Source organism: Saimiri boliviensis, chromosome 10, assembly GCF_048565385.1.
Source record: "Saimiri boliviensis isolate mSaiBol1 chromosome 10, mSaiBol1.pri, whole genome shotgun sequence".
Classification (NCBI taxonomy): domain Eukaryota; kingdom Metazoa; phylum Chordata; class Mammalia; order Primates; family Cebidae; genus Saimiri; species Saimiri boliviensis.
Genome location: NC_133458.1, coordinates 77,548,726 through 77,565,628, shown reverse-complemented (window position 1 = coordinate 77,565,628; position 16,903 = coordinate 77,548,726). Strand labels below are relative to the sequence as shown.

General features: G+C 40.7%; 1 protein-coding gene across 1 annotated transcript in view; it reads right to left on the bottom strand.

The window, feature by feature from the left end:
* Positions 1-6,107: 6,107 nt before the first annotated feature.
* The window catches only part of PHF14 (PHD finger protein 14), a 211,521-nt gene continuing 200,725 nt past the window's right edge, over positions 6,108-16,903 (bottom strand). Inside the window, exon 19 of the mRNA XM_074379511.1 lies at positions 6,108-6,197. Coding sequence (XP_074235612.1) covers positions 6,123-6,197 — 75 coding nt within the window. The 3' untranslated portion in view covers positions 6,108-6,122. The remainder of the gene's footprint in view (positions 6,198-16,903) is intronic.

The window sequence follows — 16,903 nt, the reverse complement described above, 5'->3', positions numbered from 1 at the left end:
AGAGGGTGGGATTAAACTCCAATTTGGGCAGAAACGGGAATGCCTCACAGAGGAGTTGGTGTGGGCTGTCAGCTTCAAAAAATAAGGTGAATTTCTACAGAGAAGAGAAAAGAGGTGGGTGGCAGTGAGGGGCTTTGGGTGAGGGGGGTGGTGAGGGCAATGGGCCAGGTCCCAGAGGTATACATCATTTCATGATGGATGAGAAATACTAAAGAGGAAAGTTGGAAAGAACTGTCAGTGTGCCTCTAAGAACTAACAAGGGAGCAGGGCCTTGTTCAGTTGGCAGAATTGTTCTGCCCTACTTAGCAGGCATTATGTCCCTAAAGTGCCAAAGATTGTCAAAAGTGCCCCCTTGAGACTGTCCTACTGCTTTTATCCCGACAGTGCGCTTGCAAAGCAACCTTTTCATCCTAATTTGGTTTCCCACATAGACTGTCCTCTAGGGAAGAGAATGAGGTACCCAGCCTACAGTAATACTCCCCTCTTCTTAGCAGTTATTTCTTAGCACACATTTTCAAATTGACAGCCTAGTTTATAAAACAAACTCTTGGGAATACAGTGCATAGTCAGGACTCTTTATTTTACGTGAACCCAACCTATGCTAAACAAAGAGGTTTTCTGGAACAGGATCAGTTTGGCTTGCAAAGGAGGAATGTCAGGAACCAGAGCTGCTTTGGGGCCTGCAGGCGATGGAAGCCAGCACTCCACATTCTGCTCTTATTGTTTGGGGTTTATCTATGTGTGCAAAGCTGCCGGCAGCTCTGAGGTCACAGTTTATAGCATGCAAGGAAGATGGGGAAAAAAATGATTTTGCTCATTCCAGCAGAGGAAATCGTAAAGAATACTCTCTATTCTTCAGATTTGGATTACATGCTCATTTGTGACAAATGCCAAAGGGATGAAATACAACGATCGGTCTAGTGTGGGCTCATGTGGTCAGAGACGGGTAAGAATCCTGTTCCAAAGTTCCGGAGGATGGAGGTACATCCTTCGACAGAGAAAATCAGCATCACCACCTTTGTTTATCTTGAACTAATTATGCTAATGCCCAATGGTCCCAAGGATAATGAGGGAAATTGAGTCGGAACCACAAAGCAGAAGACTGCACTGGGATCTGCCTCCCCCCCTCCCTCCTTCTCCTAAGGATGGAGAAACCCAACAACTTCTACCCCTGGCACTGCTTTTTTTAACATCATTGTTTGTGATAATGCAAGTTGAACGAGCTTTCTGACAGGTCGTGGATTAAGTCTGTATAGGTCAATGCTGTGAGTGGGATATTAAATTTACACAGGGGTGGAAAAATCTGGCTGAGCATCAAAGGATAACAAAAAATGGGTGTCTTTATGTTGCTTTCTTGGGGATGCAATCACGCGCTCTGCAACGTTGACACAAAAGCTTTGGAATCAGTAATATTCTAGATGCTCAGGGAAAACCTAGAAAGAGGAGTGGCATCATCAAAGCCGATGCAGTCTGATAGAGTTTAGATATTCGTCCCCACCCGAACCTCTCGTGGAAATGTAATCCCCCAAAGCTAGAGGTGGGCCTGGTGGGAGCTGTTTAGATCATGGGGGCAGATCCCTCATGAACGCTTGGGCCATCCCCTTAGTGATAAGTGAGCTCTCCATCTGAGTTCACATGAGCTGGTCATTTCAAAGTGTGTGGCACCTCCCTGCCCACGCTCTCTTGCTCCTGCTTTTGCCATGTGAAGTGCCTGCTCCTGCCTCACCTTCTTCCAGGACTTAAAAGTTTCCTGAGGCCTTCCCAGAAGCAGACTCTGGCACTACGCTTCCTGCACAGCCTGAGGAACTATGAGCCAATTAAACTCCTTTTCTTACAAATTACCCAGTCTTAGGTAATTCTTTTTTAGTAGCAATTCAAGAATGGCCTAAAACACAGTCGTTCTCCACATCTCAGCCTACGGAGCCAGCCTCCCCTTACTTACCCCTAACCAGGAAGCTCAGCATTGCTTTCAAAACAGCACAGGAACCTGAAGTACTCACAGCTGCGAAGGTCAATGGTTTTACAATGATGAATGATTTCTTTCAGCCTAAATTAAACTAAGGACTACTTATGCCGGTCAAAAACAGCCTATTAATAAAGTTGTTAAATTAAGAGCAGTTAGAAGCATGGCTAATAATACAAACTTTTGAAAGTGAGGCTAGAAACATAATGAAAAATGCAATGGACGTCCGCAGACCATGAGCAAAGCACAGCCTCTCTGATCTGTCTCTTCCTTACACACAACACATCCACACAGGACCCCTTTAAGAGAGAGGGCTAGGAAAACAGGCTGATATCAAACCAGAGAGGGCTCCCGCCATAAGGCAGGGTTACTAAGCAAAGCCTCGCCAAGTGGTTAATGGCCATACCCCCAGGATGTAAAACAAGCTGGAGGCTTGCAGCGCAAACCGCAAGATGCAAAGCAAACCAGATTGGCCACGGCCCAAGACTAGCCCCACAAATCCTTTTTCACAATTAAAGCTTTACAGAAACCATAAACAGTGATAGTTGGGGGCCTAGCCTAGTAAAAGGAGGAAAAAAAAAAAAAAAAAAAACTTTAAAGGTTTTGCTACTGATGGGGTGGAGAAGAGGACACACACAAAAAAGGTATAAAAATACCTGGGGAAGAACCTCTTATTCTTATGCAAGTGGTTCCGCCACCAGGAAGAAAAGTTTAAGCTTAATTACTGTCCAATAGAGTTAAACCCCTTGGGCAGGGAAGGGGAAGACCGTGCAGCTACCCGCGGCTGGAAACCAGCCAGCCTGCTGTGCGGGACCCTTGGGCCATGTGTCCCAGTCCCGGCCGGGAGTGGGGAGCAGTAGGAAGTCGCTGCTCACCCGTGGGTCCTGAAAATGGAAGGCTATGAATAGCCCTGGCAGCCATGCGGTGGCGGGGGGTGGAGGGGGCGGTGAGGGGGCGGTGAGGGCATGGTTTCCACTCCCTCAGAAGTCAGAGGACGCCAAGGCTTAGAAGCAACAGTTTTGATTCCGCATTTCACTCACCACTTCTTGAGCCGCACGTTGGGCACCAGGAAATGTTGCAGGACTTTTCCTTAGTTCCACTAAAGCCGGGGTTCTTGTCTGTCCCACAGCCATGAACATTTAGGCTTGCAGATGGTTTAAAGGGTACGTAAAGCAGGGCTTTATTGGGTGAAAAGGGAAAAAAAAAAGGGAAAACAAGGACTCTCAGAAGGCCAGAGTCCCTCTGCTAGAAGGCTTCCCGCCCCGCAGCGTGAATCCCAAGGTCCACGCAGGAAGAGGAGGGGCGAGGCTCTTCCCCGCTGCAAAGGGCCGGAGCTTCCGGAGGCTGCACCCAGTGGGCAGGCTAGGTGGGATTTCTGCAGGGACGCGCCCCACCCCACTGGCTGTCTCACTAGTACCAGTGGAGTGTCCAGGATGGAGATCGGATTTACTTACCAGAACAAGGAAATGCAGAGCAAACATAGGACATTACTAGGTATTTCCAATGGAAAACGGTGCCTCATTTAGAGCTATCTTTCCTGGGTTATCTAATTCTAACCTTTCATTACCTTAGAGATACTGTGTAACTGATGACAAAGCAAATCATCACATCAATGAACGTACAACTGAATTGCCTGGTGGAGGAACAGTCCTCCGTGGAAAAGCCACTTACGGGTCCATTTTAAAATTCATTTCAGTATTACTGATCTATAAATATATCTGCTCGTTGGATTCTCCTTCGAACTGATTGTAACTTCTCTCCGATTGTAACTTCTCTTCTCTCTTGTTACTGATTGTAACAAGGAGTTAAATAAAATATTTAACATGCGTTTGGCTTTTATCTGTATGAGAGTCATAATTCTATCATCTTTTGAAATGTTTGTTAACACCCATAATTGTTAAGGATTTGTGTTAAGGATTTGTGTGGCCCGCTCTTGTCAAGCTTTATTGTTTTCTTTCTTTTGTTTATCTGTTTTGTTTTCCCTTTAAGTTATGCCTATGATCATTGCCAGAAAAGCTGTTATGTAGTAGAGCAGAAGAACCAGGCGATGAAACGATTTTGCTATCTTCCACTTCCACTCTCACCCCAACTGTTAGGATGTTATGCCTGCATTATGTCATCAGAGAAGCTGTTCTGCTGACATTTCAAGCTCCCGCAGAATATGCTGGAATCTTCTGAGAAGGCCTTATTTGCAAGATTTGTTCAACAAAGAGGTTGGATAAGCATCTTGGATTAAACCTTCAAAGCAGCAGGCTTTTGGTTACTTTTCTCCCGATTAACCTGGGAACACTTTGAAACTCTCCTCCTTATCACAATATGCTTTTTGAAACCATCGGTTTTTATAATGAGAAACGCTTTTGTAAACATGTTTCTTTATATATTTCCTTTTAATTAGCAAACCCTTTATTTTGCACAAAATTTCCATTTTTAAACTTGATCTGCAAAGGATATTTAGTGTTAAGTATTAAAGAATTAAACAGCTAATGGAAAATACATTTTTCCCACTGATAACATATCAAAATCTGTTAGTCTATCCATTAATTTCTAGCTGCTTAGCCACCAGGAAGCCCAGAGCCAAATTTACAACTCGACTTTAATAACTCAGTAGGACTTACCTGTCTGCATTCTATGTTCTCCAGTCTTAACCTGGGATTCAAATTTATATTTTACTTGTTCCTGATTTTACTTATTTATTTTTATTTTCTTCTATTGTGTTATGTGCATTTTATAAGCCGTCTATCCTTCCTTGGAGAATAGGCCAGATATAGAGAGATAAATTTATACAGGTAGATTATATATGCCCCTATATTTCATCATATGTGAGAAATTCCAGAGAAAATCACGATGTCTCTTTTCATTGTTTTTTTCTGGTATATTTCATTCAGAGGCAATGAAGCACCTGCACTTGGGTATCTTATTTAACTTGTTCGTGTGCTATGTAAATACTGAGTATACTTTAGGCATGGATAAACAAAGTCATAATAAATTAAGCTGGTGTGTCTCAGTCCTTATAGTGACTTAGATTATTTAAATAATATTGTATTTTTCAGTTTCCGTAAATATTTCTCAGCCACATCATTTATTAGAAAAATATTTTCTGGCGGGGTGCGATGGCTCACGCCTGTCATCCCAACACTTTAGGAGGCAAAGGCAGGCAGATTGCGAGATCAGGAGTTTGAGACCCGCCTGGCCAATATGGTGAAATTCCATCTCTATTAAACACAATAATCTGTCCAGCATGGTGGTGCACCTGTATTCCCAGCTCCTCTGGAGGCTGAGGCAGAAGAATCGCTTGAACCTGGGAGGTGAAGGTTGCAGTGAGCCAAGATCACAATATGGCATTCACCCTGGGCAACAGAGTGAGATTCCATATCCAAAATAAAAAAACCATGCCAAGTGAGGTGGCTCATGCCTGTAATCCCAGCACTTTGGGAGGCTGAGGCAGGGGGATCACAAGGTCAGGAGACCGAGACCATCCTGGCCAACATGGTAAAACCTCATCTCTACTAAAATACAAAAACAAACAAACAAACAAACAAACTAGCCAGGCATGATGGTGCATGCCTGTAGTCCCAGCTACTTGGTAGGCTGAGTCAGGAAAATCGTTTGAATCCAGGAGGCGAAGGTTGCAGTGAGCTGAGATTGCACCACTGCCCTCCAGCCTGGTGACAGAGCAAGACTCTGTCTCAAAAAAAAAAAAAAAAAAAAAAAAGAAAGAAAGAAAAGTACTTTTTGATCACCAAAATCCCATCATTCTTTCTATAAACTTCTCATGGGATAAAAAAAAAATAAAAAAATAAAAAAATAAAAAAAACCACCTTGCCATGATTCTTCCAGGTTAAGTATGTAATTGAACAGATTTATACCTTAGAGACTTAAGCTGCAACTAAATCGCTCTGGGAGCCCAGAACACACATTTATTATCTCAACATTTCTGTGAGTCAGGAGTCTGGGCACACCTTAGCTCAGTCATCTATAAGACTGTAATGAAAATATTGTCCAAGGATGTATCTCATCTGACCGTTCCACAGGGAAACGACTCATTCCAAACTCACTCAGATTGTCAGCAGGATTTGCTTCCTTGTAGTTGCAGAACTGATAGCCTCACGATCTTGCATGTTGCTGGCTGGAGGCCATCCCCAGTTCCTAGAAGCCTCCTTCAGTTCTTGTCACTTGGGTGTCCTTTCATTGAAGTCAGCAAAAGAGCAGAGAGTCTTGGCTTAGATTGTTCAAGCTGTTATAACAAAACACCATAAATTCACGGCTTATAAACAACAGCAAGTTACTTTTCACAGTTCTGGAAGCTGGGAAGATGAGGATGGAGGTGCCTGCAGATTCAGTGTCTGGTGAGGGCCTACTTTCTAGTTCATACATGGTGCCTTCTTGCTGTGTCCTCACAAGGTAGAAGAGATGATGCAGCATTCTGGGTTTGTTTTACAAGGACAATAATCCCATTCATGAGGGCTCCATTCTCATGACTTAATCATCTCCCAAAGTCCCCACTTCTTAATACCATCACCTTAGGGGTCAGGATTTCAACCTATGAATTTGGGAAGGACACAAATATTCACTCTGTCATCCAGGCTGGAGTGCAGCGGTTCGATCGCAGCTCACTGCAACCTCTGGCTCCTGGGTTCAAACGATTCTCTTGCCTCATCTTCCTGAGTAGCTGAAACTACAGGAATGGGCCACCATGCCCAGCTAATTTTTTGGTATTTTTAGTAGAGATGGGGCTTCACCATGTTAGCCAGGCTGGTCTTGAACTCCTGCCCTCAAGTGATCCACCAGCCTGGGCTTCCCAAAGTGCTGGGATTACAGGCATGAGCCACCACACCCAGCCAGGCATTCCCATCTTATGTAACATAATTACATATGTGATTCATGTTCATCCTGTCATCTTTATCATAATCACTTCTGTCCACTCAAGACTATGTCCCTAGGATAATGACCTGAGGACCCTTAAAATGTTTGTCTGAGAAACCTCAACACTGCCAAAATAATTTATTGTTTCTTCTAACTGGAACCTGGCCCCGACCTCCCTTCTCTTTAGAAAACTTGTCATTGTAAATTCTTTCTCAGCTCCTTTGAGATGCAAATCTTCTACAACCTAGAAATGTCTTTCTCTAGGGCCTAGGAGTCATCCCTTTGAAATGTAACCATTAAGACAGATAGGGTCCCTATCTCCCAGTCTCTGTAGGAGTGTTGGAGCCTAATTTAAACAGGAGCAGTTGGCAGACACAGATGGCTTAATCACATTGACTGACCTCACCCCATAACATCCTTTAGTAATCTTTCCTTAGTATATCTCAGAGTTAAAAAGACCTCCTGCTTTTTGTCTCAGTTGCGTGGAGTCTCTCTCCACTGCTGCAGTAGCTTAAATAAAATCTGTCTTGCCACCTTTGACAAATGTCAGGCTCACTTTTTTTTTTTTTTTGACAGGGGCAATCTTAAGAGTTTCTCTGACTCACTTAGAGCTTTTGATATCATTTTGCTCTCCATTCTGACACAAGTAGTATAGCAAAACTAAGCCTGAATGAACATTTGTGGGTTATGTGTTTATAAAGTGGTTTGGGGATTTCGCTTTCGTAATAGAGAGGTTCCTGAAGAGTCATAGATATTTTTAAATAAATTAAATAAGAGTAAAGCACTAGGGGACTCTGCTATTGAAAAGAATCACAGGTGGAGAACTACAGGCAAGGAACCACAGTCCAGGTTGTGGGTCTGGCCCTGTCGAATAGACTAACCTGGGTTGTTAGTGGGTAGACATGAATTCCTTTGGTGATGAGATGAGGTTACCTTTAGGCACTTTAGCAGAAAAATTGTCTCAGATTTGCTGGAAGCAAGAAATAGCTGGAGTTGAATAACACAGCATTACTCCCTACTGGAGTCCTTCAAAAGGCAAGAAAGAGGAGAAAAGTATATTTGGGAGAATAGAGGAGAGAAGACACTGCAAGATAACCTCAGTTAAATGCACTGTTGGAGCCGTGTGTATTAATGAGGAAGTCTGAATTATACAGAGAAAGAAGTTAAAGGCCAGAGTTCAAAGCTTCATTAGATGGTGTTTAGAAACGTTGACTTTGTGAGAAAATAGCCTCAAAGAAAGAAAGAAAGGCAAACGAATATAACGAGGATGCTACTAGTTCTAGAAACAGAACGGAAAAAGAAAATTAGATTATTACCATGGAAGAACTGACTGCCTCAGTCATACACAAAAGCACTCAGGGATATTAAAAAATGACTTTGAAAGCAAACAACCCAGTAGAAAAATGGACAAAATATTTGAACAAGTGCTTCAGCAGAAACTATATAGAGATGGCAAATAGGTGCATAAAAACTATTCAGTATCATTAGTCATTAGGGAAATACAAATTATAACCGCAATCAAATACCACCACAAACTCTTCTGAATGGATAAACACAAGACAAAGCAAAGCAAATCAAAACCAAAGAACTGGCAATCCCAAGTGGTGGGGAGATGTAGAGATGGGAAGCAACCGTAACCACTTTTCCTTGCTGGTGGGAATGTAAGCTGTTACAGAATCTCATGAATTTAAATATAAACTTCTTACAAGAGAAATAGAAATGATGGCCTTACAAAGATCCTTACACAAATGTTTATAGCAATTTTATTCGTAATCCCTAAAAACTGGAAACCACTCAAATGCCTCTCAGCTGGTGAATGGGTAAACAAACTCTGGTACCTCCATACAATGGATCATTACTCAGCAATAAAAAGGAATGAAGCCTGATATAACAATGTGAACGATTTAGTTTAAGTGAAGGAAGCCCACTCAAAAGGCTACCTATTGTATGATTTCATTCATACCCTATTTTGAAAAAGGCAAAAGTATGGGACAGAAAATGGACCAGTGGTTGTCTGAGGTTGGGGCACAGAGGAGGCGTTGACAGCTAACTACACAGGTGCATGAGGGAAATTCTGAGCATGATGGAACTCTTCTCTGTCTTAATGGTGGTAATAATTACACAACTGTGCATTTTGAGAAAACACACAGAACTACATATTAGAAGTGTAAATTTTATTATATGTAAATCATAACTTTTATAAATTAAAGAAACATGAATGATTCTGGCTTGGGTGACCATTGGAGAGCGATATTGCTGAGGTGAAAAGAAAAGCTTGGGGCCAGAAGCAGTGGCTCATGCCTCTAACCCTAGCTTTTTGGGAGGCCAAGGCAGGAGGATGACTTGAGGTCAGGAGTTTGAGACCAGCCTTGGCAACATAGTGAGAATTCATCTGTAAAAAAAAAAAAAAGTTACAAAATGAGTCAGATGTGGCGACGTGTGCCTGTAGTCCCAGCTACTCAGGAGGCTGAGGTGGGAGGATTGTTTGAGGCCAGGAGTTTAAAGCTGTGGTGATCTATGATCACATTACTGCACTCCAGTCTGGGCAACAAAGAAAGTTACTATCACAAATAATAATAATGATAATAATAATAATAGACATAGGCTTGGCAGGGCAGCCAAAAAAACAAGGCAGATTCTGCCTCGGCAAATAGTTTGAGGCACTAGAAATACACAGGGTTAATACGGCCAAGGTAATGGGAGCTTTCTATTGATGAGCAGTATTCCGTTGTATGACTATCTGAGTCTATTTGTCTAGTTGCCAGCTGAGCAACATTTGAGTTGTTTCCATGTTATGACTGCTATGCATAACATATCTGTAAGCAATCATGTGGCTCCTGTAAGGTCTGAGCAACAGAGCCAGGGATCTCTGATTCACACAATTGACAAATCAGATTGCTTAAAATGCAAACCTGATCGTCTTGTTCTCCGGATTAAAATTTGTTGCTGGCTCACCATTGCCTGTTGCAGTGATTCTGCACCAAGACTGCACATTAGAATCACCCGGAGTACTTTTCAAGGTGCCAGGTGCTCTGCTAACCTCCAGAGAGCTAATATAATTAGCTCAAGTGTCAGAGGATGGGGCTCAAGTGTCAGGTTTTCTGTTGTTTTTTTAAGCTCCTCAAGCAATTTTATTATTTTAAAATTTAATTTTTTTAAATCATTTTTTCCAAGACAGAATCTTTTTTCTGTCACCCAGGCTGGAGTGCAGCGGTGCAATTGCAACTCACTGGAGCCTCAAACTCCTGAGCTCAAGGTATCATCTCATCTCAGCCTCTCAAGTAGCAGGAATGATAGGCATGCACCACCATGTCCAGCTAATTTTTTTTTTAAATTATTTTTTGTAGAGACGGAGTGTCACTACACTGCCCAGGCTATAATTCTTTTTTCAAACAGCATTATTGAGACGTAATTCACGTATCATGTAATTCGCCTATTTAAAGTACACAATTCAATGTGTTTTGGCCTATTCCATGATCAATTTTTAAAATTGTAGTAAAATATATGCAACATAAAACTTGCCATTTTAATCATTTTATGTGTACAATTCCATGGCATTAATTACATTTACAGTATTATGCAGCCATCACAGCTAGTTCCTTCGCCCCAGGTGATTATAATGTGTATCCAGTTCTGCAGCACTAAATGCAAGTAGCTGGGACTACAGGCACACCACACCACGCCTGAAACCCAAAGCCTTTCACAAGGAAGTCTCAATCTCTATTTCCAGACTCTGCGCCTAGCATTTTCTGCCTGGCAGTTTCTTGGATCCAGGCACACATAAGAAGTATCTTTCACCTTTGAAAACTCTTTACCACTGCATGTTATTTTGAGACAGTATAGCCACTACTACATCTGATGAAATTCCTCGCCTTCAAAGGTAGACTCAAGTATCCTTCATATGGAATGTTTTTCACACCCCCTGGTTTATGTAGCTCCCTCACCTCTATGTTTTATGGAACCCTTTATCAAGCTCTATTAAGTGCTTAACTGTGACAACTTTGTGTGTTTATGTCTCTCCTACCAGACTAGGAGCAGTTTGAGGGCGGACACAGTGCCCCACACAGTGTGTGTCTCATGATAGAGACTGTTTGATGAATGAGTTAAGAAACAATCATTACTATTAAAGCAGAATAATGGTCACAATGGATGGTATAATTTGGGGAGCAGTAATAAAGCCAGAGTAGTGATCAATGAATGTGTCAGTGAAAGAAGTGGAGTGGACAGACCTCCAAATAGTCAGGGCCCTTACTGAGTATACATGATGGAACAGACAGTGCTAAGTGCTTTATATATATCATCTTTTAAACTCTTTATTAAAAATTTTGTTTGAGGTTCGAGCAACCTGGTTACTACTTTACTGCCTATTCTCCCTGGATTCTGAACCAACTGAGAAGCATACAAAGAAGCCAAGTGGAAATTTAAAATATGACATCAGCCTATTTCTGTTAAAGCTGGATTGTACTTGAAAATAGGCTATGTACAATTTTGCCACGAAATTATACTGTCTCACTCACATGAGTTCTGATATGAGGCTATCAGATGGCTGAGGAGTGAAGTAAGCGATGTGAAACACAAACAGTAATCCAAAAAATCTCTTTTACAATGGAATGCAGCTAGAAATAGGCAAAGAGAAAGGTGGGAGTCCTTTCCTTAATTATTGCCCAAGAAGGTGAGAGTTTTAAAGTACTGAAAGAAGTTCCTGCTTCATGAACCAAGATAGAAAAGCAAGATAAAGAAGAAAAGCACGCTTTTAAACAAATGGTGCAGGCAAAAAAATATATACTGACATATCTACATGCAAAAACGTTACCTTATAACACATATAAAAGCAAGTAAAAATGAACCAAACATTCAAACACAAGACCCGAAACTGTAAAACTCCTAGAAGCAACACGGGAGAAAATATTTATGCCATTGAATTGGGTTATGATTTTCTGGATATGACACCAAAAGCACAGGCAACAAAAGCAAAAAGAGCTACATGGGACTACTTCAAACTTGGGAACTTCTGCACATCGAAGGAAACAATCAACAGAGTGAAAGGCAACCTGCAGAATGGAAGGACTATATAACATATCATATCTATGACATACTATATTATATATGATTATATATGACATACTATATTGTATATGATAATATATGACAGATTATTTATTACAATTATATGTAAATCAGATATATGGTTTTCAAACATAACCACAATGAGATATCATCTCACACCTGTTAGGAAGGCCACTACCCAAAGAAACAGAAAACAGTAAGTGCCGACAAGAATGTGAAAATGTAACTCTAATCCACTGTTGATGGGAATGTAAATGATGCAGCTGCTATAAAAAACAGCATGGAGGTTCATCAAAAAATTAAAAATTGAAAATTAAATTACTGTATAATCCAGCAACGTCACTTCTGGATTTGTAGCTAAAATAATCGAATAGACATTTTCACACTCATGTTCATTGCAGCATTATTCACAATTAACAACAGCCAAAAGGTAGAAACAAACTAAATGTCTGTTGATGAATGAATAAAAAAAGTAGTGTGTGTGTTTGTGTGAAATGGAATATTTTTCAGCCTTATAAAAGAGAATACTACCATATGCTATAACATGGATGAACCTTGAAGACATTACACTAAGTGAAATAAGCCAGTCACAAAAGGCAAACATCGTATGATTTCGTTATAAGAGGTATTTAAAATAGTCAAACTTTTAGAAACAGAAAGGAGAATGGTGGTAGCCAGGAACTGGGGGCTGGAAAGAAAACAGACTTTTGTTCAGTGGCCACAAAGTTTCAGTTTTGCGGAATGAGAAGTTACAGAGATATGTTGTGGAATAATGTGCATACAGTTAACATGACTGTACTGAACACTTAAAAATGGTAAAGATGGTAAATGTTATGTTATGTGTTTTCACCACAGTGAAAATAGAAAAGCATGAAACCTGGAAATTATCTCTGTTTCACAGTCCAGAAAACTACGGCTCAGATAGGTTAAGTCACTTGCACAGGGTGGCACAAGAAGTGTTGAAGTTGGGATTAAAAATCAGGGTGGTCTAATTCAAAATGTATGCTCTTGGTTGGGTGAGGTGACTCACACCTGTAATCCCAGCACTTTGGGAGACCAGGGCAGGGAAGATCACCTGAGGTCAGGAGTTCAAGACCAGCCTGGCCAACATGGTGAAACCCCATCTCTACTAAAAATAAAAAAAATTAGCCAGGCGTGATGGCAGGTGCTTCTAGTCCCAGCTACTCAGGAGGCTGAGGCAGGAGAATCACTTGAACCCAGGAGGTGGAGGTTGCAGTGAGCTGAGATCATGCCATTGCACTTCAACCTGGTTAACAGAGTGAGACCTCCTCTCAAAAAAATTAAAAAATGTAAAAAAGAGACTTACGTTCTTAAGAGTCATGCCATATATTACACTGCTTTTGGGTAGAGGGGAAAATATATTAAAAACAGTTTTCAAATGGCAAATAAGAACAGGAATTGAGATCTATTCAATGCTCTGTGCTTAGCAGTGTTACCTCTTGTTGGGCACACAGCCAAGACCACCTTACCTTTTTTAGCTTCCCTTATCCTTTGGAAGGTTGGAACCATGGAACTCCGTTCTTGCCACTAGATGTGTGAATGGAAGTGATGAAGCAGAGTCAGAGGAATGAAGTCTGAGTTGATTCTTCATTCTCTCAGTCTCACCCCAGTCCTGCCCTACTGCTCTCCACAAACACTCAAACTGCAAAGTTGCAACATGAACATATGAATCCACAAGACAGTTCTTCTCCAGGAAGAGCCACCTGATTCACATGAGGCAGTGAAATGAGTGAGAAGTAAATTTTTCTTGACTTAAGCCACTAAGATGCACGGATTGTTTTCATAGCATAACCTGGTCTAGCCTGACTAATATACTCATGAAGGGTTTACTCAACATATTTTTCGGCTGTTTTGGGTCATAACTGAAAGGAGGATGTGGAATCCATGGGAAAGAGATTCTGGGTTTCAAGGGGAGAAGGAGAAAGAGGTTGATGTTAGAGGGGTCTAGAAAAGATGCAGTTGTGAAGGAAAGGTCTTGAGCAGAAACGGTTCCCCAGGGAAGGTAGACCAGAGCTGGAATGAGGGAATAAGAAACTCCCGGTGGGTGTTGAACAATGAGAACACTTGGACACAGGGAGGGGAGTACTACACACTGGGGTCTGTTGGAGGGAAACAGGGGAGGGACAGCGTTGGGTGGGGAGTTGGGGAGATATAGCATGGGGAGAAATGCCAGATATAGGTGAAGGGGAGGAAGGCAGCAAATCACACTGCCATGTGTGTACCTATGCAATAATCTTGCATGTTCTTCACATGTACCCCAGAACCTATAATGCAATAAAAAAAAAAAGAAACTCCCAAATGTGATGTGTCTAGGAACAATGAAGGAAACCTTCTTCAACATTTTCTGTAAGACTATTCTTGACTTCGAGAGTTAGATCTAATCAAATATATAAATCCCAAATCAATACTTGCCAAAAGTATATAGTCTAAAAAAACCCAATCCCTAGGAGAAAGAATGCTAACCCCAAACGGATGCTCTATTTGTTAATTTGATTTTGACTAAGAAGGGAACATTTTTGAAGGCATTGCTGAATGTACCCAGTTTTGTCCCTTGTTAGTATAATCAGTAAGATATCTCAGTTCCACAATGCCCTGGAGGTTGAAATGTGTTCTCCTTTATGATTTGTAGCTCTGATTAGTTCTGCTTTTCTGCCTAAGGTGCAAAAAATGCCAGTGTGAACTAAGAGTCTGTATAATTTCTGCTTCCTTATATCATCACCATTAAAAAGATCAAAACAAAAATCTTTGAATCTCACTAAAAACGTAGTCTAAAGTGCATGAGGCAGAATACACTGTCATCCAATCTTCCATTATACATTAATCTATTGATTGCATTACATGATTAAAAAACAAAATACACATCTGCCTTGGAAAAATATGTATATATTAAATATATTTAACAAGAAAGAATTGACAAAAACACGTTAAAAAGTATGGCAGTCTGGGATCTGCTTTAAGATAATCTGGTAGAAAGAGAGGGAAAGGAGAAACAGATAAGGCAGGCATAACAAAACTCTTGATAACTGTTCATCTCTGTCCTGAGCACATGGGGATTCATCGTAATCTTCTCTCTAGCCTTGTACGTATTTGAAATTGTTGATAATAAATGGTAAAGGAATTGTAAACTTATGGATAAAATACCTTCAAACATTTGCACAAAGGTAAGAAAACAGCTTGGAGAAATAATAGGTTCCTTAATCACAATTTCATTGCTTAATGTCAAAAAATGATAATTATATTTTGAAAACAACAGTTTTCTTTTCTTCAGTTTTTTACATGTTATTTCATCATATAACATACAGATCCCTGCAGTGTTTATTATCTGTTTCTGATCATCAGGTACTACTTAATAAGCTGCCTTCTTCATTGCCTTGAAATCTGAATATCCTGAAAGTGCTCATCTATTTTAAAAGAAACAGTAATCTTGCATTACCTTTAGAATTAGACATAATATTCAAATGATAACAGTTGGAACTGACATGCATCATGGCGGTTCACATTTTCTGTTCCTTATCTGTCAAGGAAGGTTTTCATATTCTGACTTACACATGTAACATCTGATTCAATTATCTATTGTTTCTAGAAGTCATTATCTATTGACTCTGCAGCTTAAAAGCCATGGATATGAAAATAGCAATTTCTTTTTACTCCATTGACAGTAACAATATAGGTAGAATGTATCTCCTTTTCTAGAGTGAGATATTTAGCATGCAGTAGGTGTAAATGAAAGACGTAAACTACGAGACAAAGTGAACCTTTCAAACGTTAAATGTGATATTGGCTGTGTTATGAGCTTAATGATATCTAGTGCACACAGGAACACATAGGTGTCATGCTGGGAAACCAATGATCTAGCTCTCGTCTTGACTGCAGGCAAAGAATATCTCATCAAAGCTATAAATTTCATGAGTCTGTTCCCAAATTTAAAACCCTTTAGGAAAATGGCTTTCATGGTTCAATAGTTTTAAAGGGTTGTTCTTACTTGGCTTTGTAACAAGGAAATTCATAGTTTTTCTAAAACAAATCAGGATTACACCATAGCTGCATGCGCTTTCATGCTGTTGCTGTTAGCACTTAACTTACTCTCTAGATAACAAAGCCTTGGACTTCACATTGAATTCACCATGGGGAGACATTTATTACCTGCTATAAATGCTCAGGATAGTCTGGGATGGGATGAAATTTGCTCGTTCATGGCTATGTAAAAATTGTTTTCCCGAGGTAATGAGAAACGGAGAAGTTTTCTAATCAACTTTTGCTATTCAAAGTGAATCTTATTTAGCCTAATATCGGAAGTATGTTGTTTCAGTCCCAAGCAGTATTAGCAGACAACCAACAGAAATATGAGCAAGCCTCAAGAACTCAAGGCACTGGGGAAATGCCAAAGCAATTAAACGAACTTATTTCTTCTTTCTCAATGGGCTTCAGAATAAATCTGATGTAGCTGTGTGTAAGAAGCAGTTGCAGGAAAGATTCCCCCTTTTCTTGTTTGGTATACATTCAATTTAAAGAGAAATAGTTTGGGCCAGGCACAGTGGCTCATGCCTGTAATCACTTTGTGAGGCCAAGGCCAGCAGATCACCTGAGGTCAGGAGTTCGAGACCAGCCTGGCCAACATGGTGAAACCCCATCTCTACCAAAAATACAAAAATTACTGGGGCGTGGTGGCAGGAGCCTGTAACGCCAGCTACTCTGGAGGCTGAGGCAGGAGAATCGCTTGAACTCAGGAGGCAGAAGTTGCAATTCCACTGGCCTCCAGCCGAGATCACACCACTGGACTCCAGCCTGGGCAACAAAGAGTAAAACTCTGCCTGAAAAAAAAAAAAAAAAAAAAAAAAAGGAGTAGTTTGTTGTATCTGGGAAAAACTAGACAAATTATAATGAATGCAGGAGAGTACAGACATATCAAATGCCTTCAACTGTTTAAGCTTAGAGGAAAATCATTAGTGTAAGGAATAATTAGTCATGCAATAACTTGGATGAATCTCA